This window comes from Pinus tabuliformis, chromosome 1_2 (assembly GCF_031772625.1).
Source record: "Pinus tabuliformis cultivar Carrire ecotype Pingquan chromosome 1_2, CPIR1, whole genome shotgun sequence".
In the NCBI taxonomy this organism is placed as follows: domain Eukaryota; kingdom Viridiplantae; phylum Streptophyta; class Pinopsida; order Pinales; family Pinaceae; genus Pinus; species Pinus tabuliformis.
Genome location: NC_142298.1, coordinates 157937578 through 157955494, shown reverse-complemented (window position 1 = coordinate 157955494; position 17917 = coordinate 157937578). Strand labels below are relative to the sequence as shown.

Genomic DNA, 17917 nt, shown 5'->3' with positions numbered 1-17917 from the left:
AAGGCATTCACTGTTAGAGTGAAATAATGTCTTAAACTGATGATTTTGCAATGTGGAAAGACAGCCAATTTAAAATCACTAAAGATACTGCTATAAAGCTAAAAACATGTTTTCGGCAAGAGAGATATTATGTCTTGACCTGAACATCAGCCTCCCATAGTTTCTTGAGGTTGTGGTCAAAGCACATTATCGACCAACCTGCTGTGACTACAACCAGGATCTGTTTTCTTATTTCTCCTTGTTTATGCACCCGATCAACAAAACCAGTTGCCATTGATACAGCCCGTCTTCCTGCTGAAATACGAACTCTTTCTGGAAGCAAAGATACCTCTGAAATTAGGCGTGCTTCAGTGAATCCTTCATTCATTCCCTTTACGTGAGGCTCCAATACCTGATAAATATAGTTACAAGGTGTAAAAGTTATGTAAGGAATGGCAAGTGAATAATACAACTAATTATGGCCCAAAATATATGACACAAAACATTATGAAAAAATATGCCAGCACGTGAACTAAAAAATAATGCAGTTTATGAAATAAAGCTATAATCACAATAAATTAAATTTCAGTTATAAATATATTTCAACCTCATTAAACATCTAAACAAATGATAATTAGATCTCAAGACATGATTTGAGAAATCAATCCTTGGGAAATATACCGGTACAAAACCTTAGTATTTAATCCCCTAAGGCAAATAATTTATACGGTTTTTAACACCCAAAGTCGATGTACCATTTCTGTGGAGAATAATGTCTTGGCATGCCAAATATGCCAAGTAAACCAGGATGTGAATATTCACATGCTTCCAGGAACTTCAATTCTACCTTGTAATTATGGATATAAACATTACAATGTACATACATAGTAAAAATGGATGATAACACAAACAAAAAAATACAGCTGTCATTTTGGCTACGATGTAGCGAACAAAATTCGTATACACAGCAAACTACTTCAAAAGATCTGAAATATATAAACATCCATGATAGGACAACAATATATTATAGAAGAATATTTGAATACAAGTGAGATGGTTGAGTTACAAATGAGAGTCTGCTTTATATACCTAGGCAGGTACCCTTTCATGAATGGTCATGTCCTTAGGGACATGCCCCTTGATTAACTAATTACTATTTAATTAACTATTCCTTATTATTATTATATTTATATTTTATTCATAACATTGCCTTCCTCTTCAAAAAGCTTTGTCCTCAAAGCTTATTGTTGACAAGGTGTATCATTTATTTCTTTTAATTTTAATTTTTCGCATCTTTCAGAACTCTTCGAATTCTTGGAGTTGTCATCTTCGTTGATACAAGATGATAGGATCTTTTAAGAGATAAACAAAATTGTCACACTGAGAAGGGATCTGACCATCCTAAATCAATCTTCTGTGGAATCTTGCAGTTACTGAAAACTTGAGATGGATTTTTATCACAAGATTGAATTATGGTGACATCAACGTTCTTAGGAACATAAGTCACTTGTTTTTGGTTGAGATATCTGCTTTTATAATTTGGATGGCAATAAGGAGTTCTTGTGATGTGATCTCTCAATTTGTTTGTGGTAATTTCATGGTTTATTGAAGGAATCTGATTTCTTTCAGTCGCTTGAATAATTGTGAAATCTTCACTTGAAATTTCCATTTCTTGAACTGCATCTTCTAAGTACATCTTCGCTCCAACTAGTATATCCTCTTCTTGAATTGTGATATTGACAGGATCAGTATTCGTTCCCTTATCTTCAACTTGGATTGTTACGACTGGGAATTTCGATACTTCTTCTTAAGTAAGTTGTTCTAACTTGTCTTTTAGCGACTTTTTGTCTCTTTTAAGCTTCTTTATTTGTGTAAGAAGGTTTTGATTATGATTCCTTAGACGTGAAGGTTCTTTGTTTTATGAATTGATGACTTTAGCCTTAATAATTGTTCTATTACTTCTTTGTAATGCATATCCGCGAGATCTTCATATTCTTGTTGTAATGCTTTCTTGTTTTGCCGAAGTGTAATGTTCCAATTTAGGAAAATAGTGCTATCCAAAGCAAATGATAAAAACAACACCATAAAATTGAAACATCCAGTGCACACCCATAAAAAGTCCAGCAATAACCAACAACTAAGCCATTTTATTATAATTTGGGAGGAAAGTACAATAATGTGGACGTGGTGCACTTGGGCTAGCCTCAATGACAAGCGTGATCAAACCTAGGTCATAATATGCCAAGCCCAAATGGAACAAATAACTACTGCAATGATGCCCTGCGCTGCCCTTGTGAAACTGTGATGTCAGCTACAAAGATGTTGCTGGAAACCCCACCTCTGGTGCTCGGAAAATTACGGGAAATTAACCCTCGCCTCTCCACCAAATACCCAGAATAACCCACGAATGAATTAGCAAAATGTTGACCTCGGAATTTTGGCCCAAATTTCGCCTTAGCTCCTCTAGTTGTTGGCTGAGTTGGGATCCCTGTTTGACACCTTAGATCTGCCCAGAAAATTCTATAAAATTAGAATTGTCATCCTTGCCCAAAACCGAGAAAAACCCAAGAAGTGTTCCCCTTGGTTCCAACCTTCAAAAATTGACCCTTCACAGCTTGGCCCTCCTCCAATTTCGAATTTTGTTGCTGCGACTAATCTTGTCAATCTCTGCTCTCCCAATTCCAACAATCCTCCTCAAATGGCCCTCCAAATGATCTCCTACTTCTCCTGGCCAGCTCCAACTCTACAATTCCTTCCTCCAACTCCCACGTGAGCCCAGTGATGGCTCTCTGCGCAGGCCCAAGTGACTGTAAATCGAACTGCTCCAATGCAGCAACCTACTGCTCCAAAACTCTCTCAAAAGGTTGATCCTCCATTGTAGCTACAATGCCCAAACTCCCATGGCAATTGTTGCCCGGATGAACCCAAAAGCAACACCTACGTGTTCCCCTTCTACGTCCTCCAAAAACACGCACTGGCTGAGACAAATGTTGAATGATATGACTGTGAAACTCCACCGGTTCTCCTCCAAGGTAGTATGAATTGCCTTCCTAGGGTGGCACTCGAAGTCCATCGAAGCAAGGGTTGAGATCTCCGCTCGGAGACACTCATGTGCTAAACAACACAGTAACACAGCTAAGCAACTCAAGCAACTAAGGTTGAGTTCAATATGTCAAAAGATAAGATGTTGAAATGAGGAGAGTTACCTTCCTTATATAGATTTCATGGAGCACTTTTCCCTCCATTTTCCCTCCATCGTGGGTCCCTCACTTAACCATCGATTTCCACTCCATGCAAATCGAACTAGGGAATGTGTATTCTCCTTGTGTGGGTGGCCCCCACATACAAATTAACCACGTTGAAATAACTTCTACTAAGTCTAGCCTCCTAATAAAATCGAATGGGCCCCATCACCTCCACAATCAGCCCCAAAATGTAGAAATTAATCCTGTTCCAAAATAATTTAGGAAGGGACATTACAATCCTCCCCTCCCAAATGTTGCTTGTCCCCAAGCAACTTCAGTGTTGGATGTTGAAGTATGTGCTCGTCCTCCCATGTAGCATCCTCACCAGGCAAGCTCCTCCAATGCACCAAAAATCGCTTGTCCTCGAGTAATGCTTGAGCAAGAATCCTCTCTAACTGCTGCTCCCCACTATCACTACAAAATGTGCCAGGGTCCCAAATGTGCCACTGGATCATGCCTAACCTCTGCACTGTCCTGATATGAAAGAATCCTTCAATACCAAGATACCAGGCCATCCTGTCCAACATGAAGCTCCCCTTACTCCACTCATTATCCTACCCGGTGCAAGTACCAGAAGTCCCCTGCTCCATCAATGACTCGCTAAAGCCCAATGGAAGATCTGTATGATCTCCCCCTATAGTAGCCAGCGCATCCCTAAAGGTTATTGAGTTGTGAAGAGTTGTGATGCCCCAGTTCCCTGCTAATCCCAGAGTGGTGCCACCATGCTGACGCTGCACTACTTTGACTATGACATACTCCCCATCGTGCGTAGACAGTATCCTCCCCTCCTGAGGCCTAGTGGCGAAAAATCTATGAGAATCAAGCTCATCCTGCCTAGGGATCTCCATGATGCCAATATCTACCCCTCCACTGCCAATCTCAACTCTGAGCCATAACAGAACAAGCATGGCCTAACCATGCAGTGGAGGTTTCAGTGATCCCCCATGTGTCAAACCGAAAGTGAATTGGATGATCCTCTGACATGACACCGCTCATCACAAAGTGGAGTGATCTGCCCGCCAACCGGATCCCGGATTCCCCAAACATACAAGGAGCTCATAACTCCCACTCCTCAGAGGATGTCGCTGTGTAATGTCGTTACCATCTAGAACCCATCTAGCCCTCATCTCTGATCCATGTATGTATTCCCTGGGTGGACCCCAAGTATAAGGAGTAGATCTCATGCCTATGAACTTGCCCTGCTCCTACCAAACCACGCAGTGAAATCTGCTATCCCAACTCCTGATGATACACCTCGACACTGCTCGGAGTCTGGGTACCCTCCTGTAGACGAAGTCTACCATCCACCGTCCCTCAAGTGTGAGCTCAGGGGTGGAATATATGCTACCTCGGCTATCAACCATGCCATCCCTAAGCCTGTATCCGACAGCTCGTGCACCTACCAAGGGTCTCAAGAAGAGTCTCCTCCAGGTTCATCGCACGCGTTGTCTCATCCAACTGTCTAGGGTGACCCTCCCATACCCTGCTGCCTGAATGGAGAGTGTCAAGGGGAAACAACCAAACACTCTGTGACTGTAAGCAACATTGGAGGATGATGGGCGGGTATGTCCCAAACGGTATGATCAAAATTCCGCCGAAATGCCCAAGAGTGACCCTATAGAGGACACTCTGTCCACCTCGAATATGCTGATAACTCCCTCGAAGCCTTGTCTCCGCTAAGCGTGGTGTCCCCAGATGCTCAACAATGTCCTCATCAATCCTAGGTGAGCTGCATCCAACGGTACACCTGATGCCCCTATCCATATGATGCCTCCTAAGAGGCAACGCTCCAAGAGCCTGTTGCAAAACACCATGCGTCACTTCACACCACCAAGCAACACTGCATTCTTGACATGCCATTGTATGCCGCAACTTGTCCCTGTACACCACTGGATACCCCCGACTATGGCTATGCCATCCTGTACCGTCCTGTGTCCCGCCTGTGTCACTGAACAGGTCACTCCGTGCATGTAGTCAGTGCAATGTGAGGCACTCCCCCATGCGTCTCCATGCCCATCTGCAGACCAATGCTCCACGCTAGATGCTCCTACCCATCCCAAATGAGATGGCCTAAAGTTGTGTCCCTATGTGTCGGCCCAAACCCGACCAGTATCATCCCCTCCACCGCCGCATCATCATACCCTTCGGTGAATGGATCTTCACTCCAAATCCTCCCTGAGGGATCCAAGAAGTGAATCTCCCTATGTGTCAGCAATGATGCTACCCTTGCATTGCTCCTCTGCGTCCTTTGTGCCCACAAAAGTGAAGAATCCCCAACTCCATACAAGGCGCCATTTGGTGGCCTGCCAATGCCACCTCCTCCAACAAACTCCTGCCAGAGTGTGTTGATCACTCTGTAATCCTGTGTACAAACGTCGTACCAAGTCAACCCAAGAAGCCTGTCCATAAACTAGTTGGCCACTGGTGCTGACAGAAACTCTCCTAGCGGAGTTACACACTCGACTGCTAGGTCAACTATACCCTCTAGATCATAGTCAACCGATATACTTGGGAAATGATAGGCGGTCCCTCCCGGATTCCAATGCCAATCGGGGCTTCTAGCATCCTCTATGCCTGGAAACTCTTGTTGAGCACCACCTAGGTCCACTATCATCTCCACAATGTTTTTAAAACCGGAACCGGTGACCGGACCGGTCCACCTAATGAACCGGTTTACCGACCGGAACCGGTCTAACCGAGACTGGTTTGGTCTAAACGAACCGGTTTTAAAAAAAATACATTAAATAATTAATTTTTAATGAAACAAAACTATTTTTAAAATGTAAAACCATGATTCCAAGCCAATAGAGACAAAATATGCAAAGTTTGCTCATTTATATACCATGTAAAGGTGAATATATCAAAATGGCACCGAGTGCAATACATATCATCAACAAAATAGCAAAATACATAAGAAATGAGGCTCTAAATGGCCTATAAAGTCCAAAAACAATGCTGCAAGCTATGAGGCCATTGGCCTACTACAAGTCTACAGTGTACACATGATCAATCATCAAGTTCATCACCACTACTAGACACAAGATCATCATTAGGAGCTACATAGACATCATCTGGTTCAGAGTCTGAGGATGCCTCAGTCTGATCTGCAACCTCAATATCAATGCCACCAATGACAATAGAAGTGGACGTAATGGAAGCACGAGTTTGTCGACCTGCATGACTAGTGCCTTCCATTGGTTCTTTGCCTTTCCTTGATGCCGCTATTGATCCTGGTTCTGATGCCACCACATAATCTGCTTCATCCCCTGCCAAAGCCATCTCGATATCAAAATCAACCTCAAACACAGGTTCTTCAGTCTCCTCCACCCATTCTGATGTTGGATCAATATCGTCCAACACAATGGGATCTAGATCAGGAGTCTTTCTCATCATTTGGAGCTCTAATTGCATTTATTGTTTACCCCCAAACCATGAAATCCTGAAAACCATTAAGTCTGCTGAACTTTGAGTGAAATCTAAAATTCTAGTTTCTCCATATGAAATCCAATGAGGTCGAAACCACTCTCAAACATCCTGAGTCATTTCATGGTAATGTTAAAAATTTAAGTAAAAGGATGAAAATGAAAATTAAAGGAAATGTCACTTTTACTTTAAGAATTTAACATTACCATTAATTGTCAACATTGTTAGGGTTGAAACACCCTTAGTTCCCCCCCAAAACCCCTCAAACACAGTCAAAAATATGTTTTTTTAACTTTATGGTGGGTGTGCCTAAAACCGGCCGGTTTAGGACAGAACCGGCCGGTTTGTTACAAACCGGCCGGTTTTCACCGGTTAGGGCAAAAAAATGGAGAAATCAGCATTTAAACCGGGTTTTTTGGCCGGTTTAGACCGGCGGGCTTGCTAACCGGCCGGTTAGACCGACAACCGGTTTTTAAAAGCGGTTTTTAAAACACTGCTCCATATCCCACTCCACCGGGTACCAACTTAGAATCTCTCGCCACCCAACCCCAAGAGAGGTATCGAATGCAAGAACTCCCGCACATAGAACAACCCCAGCATGCGGGCGCCGCACCATGTGCAACTCAAGTCGTCTCATCTCGTTGTCCTGGTCAATACATAAAATCTGACTAGGTAGCTCTGTCTCTATCTGTCCAATGGGCCAAGGTAACCTAACAATGTTGCAAGCCCCATCTATGTATGCCCGAAGAGCGCTGCCCTTAGGCTCCAACGTGCACTCTAGCTGCACCAATAGGGAATCAAACCGCTCCCCAACGTGAGTCAATTTGGTCATGGACTCAGCACAAACCATTCTCATGCCCTCCAATTCCTCGTTCTGCTACAGAATAGCCTCACGCACTAATGTGATCTTCCTTTGTAATGCGAGAAGGTCAGCCTAAAACTAGTGGAACTGTTGTGGGCATCTATCACCTGTAAACTCGATCACAACTCTAGATACCTCAGCAACTGTTGGCATCTCGTCCAAGGGTGGCACCCCCTCAACCTATGGCTCTATGTGTGTAGGCTCTATCCTCTCCACCAAGGTGTCAATTCGGGCTATCAAAGAGGTCTCTAATAAAGGTAATTCCTGCGCCACATCGGGTATATCGATGTGCTCATCACCATCTTGTGGGCTCTCAGCATCATGCTCAACCTCCTCCTCGGGCTCCTGATATCTAAAGCTAGGTCTCCACCAACAAAAGTGCACCCCTGGTCTCACCCTCTAACCGTCTTTGTCCTGCCTACTCCTTTTCAGGAGATCTGGTAACCTGATCTGATTGGCTTTCCCCACATGATGTCGATGGTTGCACCCCCACGGCCTGATCACCTCTAACGTCTCTGTTGTAAAGGTGAGGATGGGTTTGGTCGGTCACCCTCCTCAACTGGTCCAACCTCTCATCATCCCAATGAATTATACCCCAGAATTTCTGCATACTGGATTTCCCTTGAGCAATGGGTTTGTCTCTGGTTTCACCCGTCACTGTGTACTCATACTCAAAGCTTCTATAATCTCCTGGCTAATTTCCCACAACTAGGCCATGATCATGCTCTGATACCACTGTAATGTTCCAATCTAGGAAAATAGTGCTATGCAAAGCAAATAATAAAAACAACACCATAAAATTGAAACATTTAGTGCACACCCATAAAAAGTCCAAGAATAACCAACAGTTGAGCCATTTTATTATAGTTTAGGAGGAAAGTACAATAATATGGAAGTGGTGCAATTGGGCTTGCCTCAATGACAAGCGTGATCAAAACCAGGTGGTAAAATGTCAAGCCCAAATGGCACAAATAACTGTTGCAATGATGCCCTGCGCTGCCCATGTGAAACTGTGATGTCTGTTGCAAGGATACTGTTGGAAACCCCACCTCCGGTGCTCAGAAAATTACAGGAAATTAACCCCCGCCTCTCCACCAAATACCCAAAATAACCCACGAAGGAATTGGCCAAATGTTGACCTTGGAATTTTGGCCCAAATTCCCCTTAGCTCCTCTAGTTGTTGGCTGAGTTGGGACCCCTGTTTGACCCCTTAGATTTGCCCAAAAAATTCTATAAAACTAGAAGTGTGATCCTTGCCCAAAACCCAAAAAAACCCAAAAAGAGTCCCCTTGCTTCCAACCTTCAAAATTGACCCTTCACAGTTTGGCCCTCCTCCATTTCTGAATTTTGTTGCTGCGAGTAATCCTGTCAATCTCTGCTCTCCCAACTCCATCACTCCTCCTCAAATGGCCCTCCAAATGATCTCCAACTTCTCCCGGCCAACTCCAGCTATACAATTCCTTCCTCCAACTCCCATGTAAGCCCAGTGATGGCTCTCTCCGCAGGCCCAGGTGACTGTAAATCGAACTACTCCAAATGCAGCAACCTCTTGCTCCAAAACTCTCCCAAAAGGTTGATCCTCCACCATAGCTCCAATGCCCAAACGCCCCTGGTAGTTGCTGCCCAGATGAACCCACAAGCAACACCTATGTGTTCCCCTTCTGCATCCCCCTGAAATGCGCACTAGTTGAGACAAATGTTGAATGATATGACTCTGAAACTCCACTGGCTCTCCTCCAAGGTAGTATGAATTGCCTTCCTAGGGTGGCTCCCAAAGTCCACCAAAGCAAGGGTTGAGATCTCGGCTCGGAGACACTAGTGTGCTAAAACAACACAGTATCCCGGCTAAGCAGCTCGAGCAACTAAGGTTGAGTTCAATATGTCAAAAGATAAGATGCTAAAATGAGGAGAGTTGCCTTCCTTATATAAATTTCATGGAGCACTTTTCCCTCCATTTTCCCTCCATCGTGGGTCCCTCACTTAACCATCAATTTCCCCTTCGTGCAAATCGAACTAGGGAATGCGTATTCTCCTAGTGTGGGTGGCCCCCACATACAAATTAACCACATCGAAATAACTTTTGCTAAGTCTAGCCTCCTAATAAAATCAAATGGGCCCCATCACCTCCACAATCGGCCCCAAAATGTGTAGAAATTAATCCTATTCCAAAATAATTTAGGAAGGGACATTACACGAAGTTTGGTTATTTTGTCTTTCTCTTGATCTTCCAACTGCACTTTCTTGGTACACTAGATTACATCATTTTGTAGGAGTGATGATGGGAGTTCCATCTGCAATTTGGATTTCATTTTCTTTCTGCAATTTGGATTCCACTTGCATGTTGTCGCTTAAATATTGCCATTAATTATTCTCTATCTCTTGCGAATGGTTGTTTTTGTGCTTCACTTAGAGATTCGACTAAGTTAAAACTTTTGTAACATTTTCTGCAAACCACATTTTTATTTCTAAATGACTCTTCACAATTAGAATATCCTTCTGAACAAAAAGGACATTTCAAAAAGAAGCCGATGTTCTTTGTGGAAATCATTTTTTTACCTTTTTACCAAAATCTTTTTATATTCTCCTTTGTAATATTGTAATATTTGTACTTTGTATGACCTAGATATTGGCACAATATTCACTTCTAGAAGGTTCCTTAGAATATATATATAATATTTTTTTTGATTTCTTTATTAATTATTTCTTATGCTCTTTATGTCAAAAATATCCCAAAGGGTCGTGAATCTTTCTCACACCCTCTCACCTTTAACTTAATTTGAGTAAGCATGTGGTGGAGAAAAGTAAGTCGATTAGGCGAGATTATGTCAAGGAAGCGAGATCAACTCCGATAGGAAGGCGGAAACGGCTCAAACAGGAGTGCGGATTGGATGCGCGACAACATTTTTCTTATTCGTTGTTTGAATTTATCATACGCCTATAATTTAAATTGGAATTAATTATACAGTTTGATTGGGACAACACGAGGTTGTACAAACACGATGATGCAAAGGTGGATAGATATAGACACACACTATTAGAGATGCTGCCACTGTCAACACTTGCAAATAGCAACTATCGTAGGAGGGTATTAGCTAGTGTTTTGAATGCAATGAAGGATAGACCTGTAATCATATGCCTATAATTTAAATTGGAATTAATTGTAGAGTTTGATTGGGACAACACGAGGTTGAAAGAACACAATGACGCAGAGGTGGATAGATATAGACGCACACTGTTAAAGATGTTGCGACTATCTACACTTGTAAATGGCAATTGTCGTAGGAGGGTATTAGTTGGTATTTTGAATGCAATGAAGGACAGACCTGTAGCGGCAACGAATGATAGAAAAGTGCAGTGGCTGGACAACGATGTGTCGCAACGAAAGAGCGAAGGCGCAATGGCTATGATTGTTGTGTTGTGTGGTATGCGGAAGTGTTGGGCACAGTGACAGGGCCATAGAGGGTGCGATAGTTGGTCGAAACACTCGAGGGTGAAAGGCGACTGTCAGAGGTAAGTCGGTTTGTAGATGTGGTAAGTCAGCATGCGTCGTTTTTGTTTTTCCTTTTTTATTTGTTTTTATTTTTTATGTTTATTTTTTATTATTATTTTTTTAATAATACTTTTTTCATTTTTTTTCTTTTATGCCTTTTTTTTATTTTTTTTCTTTGAATTAATTTTTTTATATAGTTTATTTTACATTTTTTTTTATTTTTATTGTCAACACTTTTGATTTTTTAAATATCTTTTTTTATAATTTTTTCTAATTATATATATATATATATATATAATCTTTTTTCCCTGTATTTTGATTTTTCTTTTCTTTTATATAATCTTCTTCTTCTTTCTTTCTTTTTTTTTAATATTGATTTTTTTCCTTTTTAATTTTATATGGCCATAAGCCTAGTAGCGAAACTGACAGAATGGAGAACCTCCCACTATGTAGTGAAACACTTGAATCTTGATGGCAACAATGTTGACGAAGTTTGATGGCGAAAGGCCGAATCAGACATGGCTTTGTGCAGTGGTTGAGCGGCCAAAGGACTGAATAGCTCTGATACCAATGTAACGAACAAAGTTTGTATACATAGTAGACTACTTCAAAAGATTTGAAATATATAAACATCCATGATAGGACAACAATAAATTGTAGAAAAATATTTGAATACAAGTGAGATGGTTGAGTTACAAATGAGGGTCTGCTTTATATACCTATGCAGGTACCCTTTAATGAATGGTCACATCCTTAGGGACATGCCTCTTGACTAACTAATTACTTTTTAATTAACTATTCATTATTATTATTTTTATTATATTTATATTTTATTCATAACATACGACATCTACACAAAACCCTATAGATATATATAGAATATTTAAGCACTCCACATATTCTAAGATTGAATTGAAATGGCAAGCAACAACTTGCAAGCATTGTAATATTTTGAAAAGTTAAAAAAACACAGCTAAATCACAATCCTAGGCTCTGGTGGAAAAAGCACCCCACAGCTCAAGGGCTTCTGAATGAGTGACACTTTTGTTTTTAATATCTACCGAGTAACCTATGCATTATATATATATATATATATATATATATATATATACATATAATCTTTTTCCCCTATATTTTGATTTTTCTTTTCTTTTATATAATCTTCTTCTTCTTCTTCTTCTTTTGATATTGATTTTTTTCCTTTTTCTTTTATATGGCCAAAAGCCTAGTAGCGAAACTAACAGAATGGAGAACCTCCCACTATGTAGTGAAACACTTGAATCTTGACGGTAACAATGTTGACGAAGTTAGATGGCGAAAGGCCAGATCAAACATGGCACTGTGCAGTGGTTGAGCAGCCAGAGGACCGAACAACTCTAGTTCCAATGTAACGAACAAAGTTCGTATACACAGTAGACTACTTCAAAAGATCTGAAATACATAAACATCTAAGTCACATGACACGAGACACAGAGGACACGTGAATACGAGTATTCAATACGAAACACAGCGACCTGGAAACAGGACACGGGGGACACCTTATCTATATATATATATATATATATATATATATATATATATACCGAAATATAGTTTTTTATCCATATTAATTTGTGAAGTGAAATAATATTTGTTGTTTTCTAATGCAAATTAATATTTCATATCAACCCCAAGGCTGAAAGTTCATAGGAATCAGATCTGGGAAACATCTAGTAAGAGATGAAATTTTGGTTTTGCATTAATTGCCATAGACTGAAATTTCAACAGGATAGAGGTGAATTAACTTTCCCAAGGCCATTTTGTTTCTTCCTGAGAACATTGTTGATGTAATGGGTAATAAGAAAAACCCAGGATAGAGCTAAATCAGCCCAACGCTTGGGTGTCATTTCTGTTACAAGTTAGAATGAAGGTTTTTTTTTGTTTGTAAATCAGGGTATAGCTATGCTGCACTTTTAAAATAAAAGCTCCCAACCATTGCTGTTGCATTTATTGTGTTGATTTGCATCATGGGTGTTCAATGAGATTCGTTGGATCTGGTTTAAATGGCCAATAAATCTACTTCCTGGAGTTTGCAGTTATGGGAAAAGGCTTATAAACAACGCTCCCTTAGTGGAAAATCCATTTTCCCTGAGTTGTTTATCATGCAGAATTAAATAATGGTGCTTGTGGTTTAAAATATCACTTCTATGGCTAAAATCTATTGAATCCCCATGTTGTTTTGGCCTATTGGTCACTCCCAAGCCTTTTTTAGTTTTTTGAAGCTATCACGATACATCTTCTTGAACCTGCCTTTGCATTCCAAAACGATATCCGATTCGTTGAGTGTGTAGCCCCCAAGACCTGAGAGCTGGCCTGAATGTCTAAAGCAGTGTCGGAGGATTTCCTAAATCCTGACATCTGTCCTTGTTAGATTTGGTACATCTCAGGGGACAATAGTTGGCATGTGACTTGTTAGTACCCTGAGGCATTCACTGGTGGTGGTTGAGGTATTAGGTTTTCTGTGGAAGTTAGGCCTTATTTACCTATGATTCGAGTAGCTAGGCTTTAAATTACATTTTCTTGCGGGGTACGTATTCAAGCTGTCGAAAAACGTTAGGGCCACGTTTTCTACCAACGAAATACGCATTTTCCAAATGCAGGACACGACGAAAACAGGCGAATACGTTTTCCATTTTCCAGAACACGATAAAAACCGTATTCGACACGTATTAGGGCTGTTTTCGTGGCCAGTACGTAAAATACGGGACACGAGACCCTGGAGGACGTGTCCTGTGACTTAGATAAACATCCATGATAGGACAACAATAAATTATAGAAGAATATTTGAATACAAGTGAGATGGTTGAATTACAAATGAGGGTCTGCTTTATATACCTATGCATATACCCTTGCATGAATGGTCATGTCCTACGACATACGACATCTACACAAAACCAAAGAAAATTTGAAGGATGGAAAATTATCTTGAGGTTTAAAAACATTGGCGAATCTTTCAAGTCCCTAATATGCAAATTGTAAAATGTTTATTGATTTGTTTCTAAAATTATTGAAAATTATAATGATTTTATATGTACTCTCTATATAATGTTGGCGATTTTTAAGGTAAAATAATTTTATATTGTAAAATTTGGGCAAATCATTTTTTTAGAAAGTGGAAATTGGCAAATCTTTTTTTGGAAAAATCATGGAAAATTAGCCCACCTGCGAATATTAGCCCCTAAAATTTTCCATGCACAAAACCCTATAGATATATATAGAATACTGAAGCACTCCACATATTCTAAGATTGAATTGAAATGGCAAGTAGCAGCTTGCAAGCATTGTAATATTTAGAAAATTAAAAACCACAACTAAATCACATTCCTAGGCTCTGGTGGAAAAAGCACCCCACAGCGCAGGGGCTTTTGAATGAGTGACACTTTTGTTTTTAATATCTACCAAGTAACCTATGCATTCACATCCAATAAAAAACATATGATCACATACACTCCTGCAGTGGACCAACCATTGGAAACTTCTAAACCAGGAATAGAATATTTGCATTTATAATGGGAGACGGCACACAGCAATGTGACCTACAATCCAGTTTTGTTGTTGGCTAGTTAAAAGGTCAAGTTTTCAGTTTGCTTCATAGTTGATGCAAAACAACTTTTCAATTTGACCAGGAACTCTTGCATTTCAATTTCCAGCAAATAAGTGCCCCAAGATGGATCTTTTCACTAAGAGATAAGATGAAACAACTATACAAGTTTCATTGGCATAGCATTGTCCATCTTGGTGTTATGCTTGACAATAGCATGCATATCACATGAATCTAATAAACCAAATGCATAACAACCATATGCGGCATATTCCACAATAATTCAACAGCAAAGAAAATAACCATGAGGTAGAACACAGTCACAAAAATGTGGAACCACTGGCAAGACATTTACCAAATTTTATCATCAACCACATGTTATACACATCAAAATAGATTTGAACAAACCTTTTTCAGAAACAATATTAAGAATGAAAAAATTATTTTCTAGAAAAGTTTCTGCTAAGAAGATAAACAAAAACCAAAATTGGAAAATAATCCTCCTAATTACACTCATTAATGTCCCCAAAATTGTCCACACATACAAAAAAAAACATACAAACAATTGGAGCATAACAGGAATGCCTCGAACCCACTCTGTTGTTATTTATAACAACGATAGACGAACAAACTTTTAGTTTTTGGTAGCATCGGAAGTGCTCTAACCTTGAAAATTGGTGGAGAGGCTAAGGCACATGAGTTTAAAGAGAACCCAGAAACCGTTTGGTGAAATTCCACCCGGATTGTATTTTACTAAAATAATTAATATTTTTAATGGAGTTCCTAAGTCTAAACTTAAGGAAATTAAAATATTAATGGAGTTGTTGATTAGAGACTTAATCTCGACCGTTAAAATCTCAACAGGAAAAGTATAAGAAGGAGGCTTGGGGTTCATTTAGACACACATAGAGAGATCGAAGAAATCGATTTTCTGAGGTGAGAAGTTCTAAGGAGGAAAATCAATTTGGGAGATCTTGCAGCAGAGGTGCAGTGAGATTCTAGGAGGACTTTCTGGAGAATACAAGGCAGAGAAAGGACAGAAGATGTCCAAAGGAGGGTTGACGTTGGCCTACGTAGTGCTGACGCAAAGGCAGCACAGTCAATGAGGGGAAGTCAAGTTTCTGCAGAGGGAATTTGAAGTTCAGATGCCAAAAGCAAGGGTGTGAGACTGCAGGCAAGAAAGTCAAATTCTCAGCCAGCAAAAGATCCAGAGCAGAGAGGCAGCGTAATACCTAGGAGGGGTGACATAGAAGTTTCCCAGGGTGACACAGTTTAATGCGGAGGCCATCAAAAGGTTACATAGAGCCTCCCAAAACTAAGGATCAGTCACTGATTCTCCAGTGACAGGGTGAGATTATTTCACCAGTGTTTTGTCCTGCATAATAATAAACCCTCATAGTTGTAGCACTAGTTTTCCGGCATTGCTTGGGCTTTGTCTTCACCTCACCTCTGATACCATGTTAAATTTGGTATGTACTATGCTTAAGAGAAATTTACTTCAAATTTTCTTATTAGCCCAATATCAATTTCCAGAATAGCAATCACATCAACATAATAGTAACGTGCAGATATAACATAAATATAAGCAGTAGAAGACAAGCCATGACAAGAGGACACAAGATGTGGCACCAGCCACGGACAAACCCAATGTGGGGAAACCCTTGATCAAATCTTCTTATATTCTTCAATAATTCAGCAAAGAGAGAGAGATAGTACAAATATACAATTTTGTAATTTTATGACAGCGACTGCAAAACCCTAACCAGCGAAGTCAAAGCTAGTCAAACAGGTCAGATTTGACCTCTAGTCAACCCCAGTCAACGCTCAATCAACTAGGCCTCCAACAACAAGAAGAGGCAGCACAAAACAATACGAAAATCTAGTCAAACTTCAGTCAACATCAGGTCAAACATGGGGTCAACTCTTTGACAGTCAATGCTAGTCTGTGTGGTCAAAGAGTGGTCAAAATAGTTGTTCAAAAATGTGGCCTGTGAAGGAGAGGCACCCTAACCCAATCCGCAATCAAGGACTAAACGCTGGTCAAAATGACACCCTGTCGTTTCGTTCAACCTAGGTCAACGTTGCCCTAATCAGAAAACCCTTCTTCCAGCCACACGTGTGAGAGAGATGTTGCCCATTTTGTGCATACCCAATCAAGAGAGGAGAGAGAGAAGAATGTGAGATGAGATGAGTGAAATTATGCCACAAGGTCTCCTCCTTTTATATGCAATGTTGAGGATAAGCTGGGGGTGAAAATCATTGTTTTGCTTGTTGGCTGACCTTGACAAATTATCAAGAATACAAATAAATTCACCTCTCTATGAATACATGTAGAAATCGGATGATCGTTAGATCAATCCTACACCTCTCGGAGAGAGGAATCCAAGGAAAATATCAATGGCCATGAATGAGGTGACCCATATGGAGTTTGGCCCTAGTTGCCAATTTTAACAAGTACTCAGAAGAATAACTTGATGAATGTAATTAAAATCAAGTAGGTGAAGTAGATTCAAATTTGTTGTAGGAGGGGTTCCTTGAGGATTAGAAATTTTCACACAAATTCTAGAGTTTAATTATGTTTCCAATATCTATTGATCAAGAGAACCACCTTCAATTATTTGAGAATAACATTCACTTCAAACAACTACTATCTACATCAACCAGAGATCTCTCATCCAAGCTTACCCTTCTCCAAAACGCTTTCTTCTATGTCTTCACCTTTTCAGTTTGCTTCGTAGTCGATGCAGAACAACTTTCCAATCTGACAAAGAACCTTTGCATTTTAGTTTCCAGCAGATAAGTGCCCCAAGATGGATCTTTGCACTAAGAGATACGGTGAAACAACTATACAAGTTTTGTGGGCATAGCATTGTCCATCTCAGTGTTGTGCTTGACAATAGCATGCATATCACATGAATCTAATAAACCATATGCATAACAACCCCGTGAGGCATATCCCATAATAATGCAGCAACAAGGAAAAAAAACATGAGGTAGAACACAGTCACAATAATGTGGAACCACTGGCAAGGCATTTACCAATTTGATCAGCAACCACACATTTTACACATCAAAATAGATTTGAACAAACATTTTTTAGAAACAATATTCAAAATGAAAAATATATATATTTTCTAGCAAAGTTTTACCTAAGAAGATAAACAAAAACCAAAATTGGAAAATAATTCTCTCCTAATTACACACATAGCTGTCTCCATAATTGTCCGCACATAACAAAAAAACATACAAACAATTGGACCATAATAGGAATGCTCCGAACCCACTCTGTTGTTATTTAAAACAAAGATAGACAAGCAAACTTTAGAGTTTAATCATGT

General features: G+C 40.1%; 1 protein-coding gene across 1 annotated transcript in view; it reads right to left on the bottom strand.

The window, feature by feature from the left end:
• LOC149204985 (uncharacterized) overlaps nucleotides 1–17917 on the bottom strand; it is a 298358-nt gene that overhangs the window by 235377 nt on the left and 45064 nt on the right. Inside the window, exon 4 of the mRNA XM_089394859.1 lies at nucleotides 140–391. Coding sequence (XP_089250985.1) covers nucleotides 140–391 — 252 coding nt within the window. The remainder of the gene's footprint in view (nucleotides 1–139; nucleotides 392–17917) is intronic.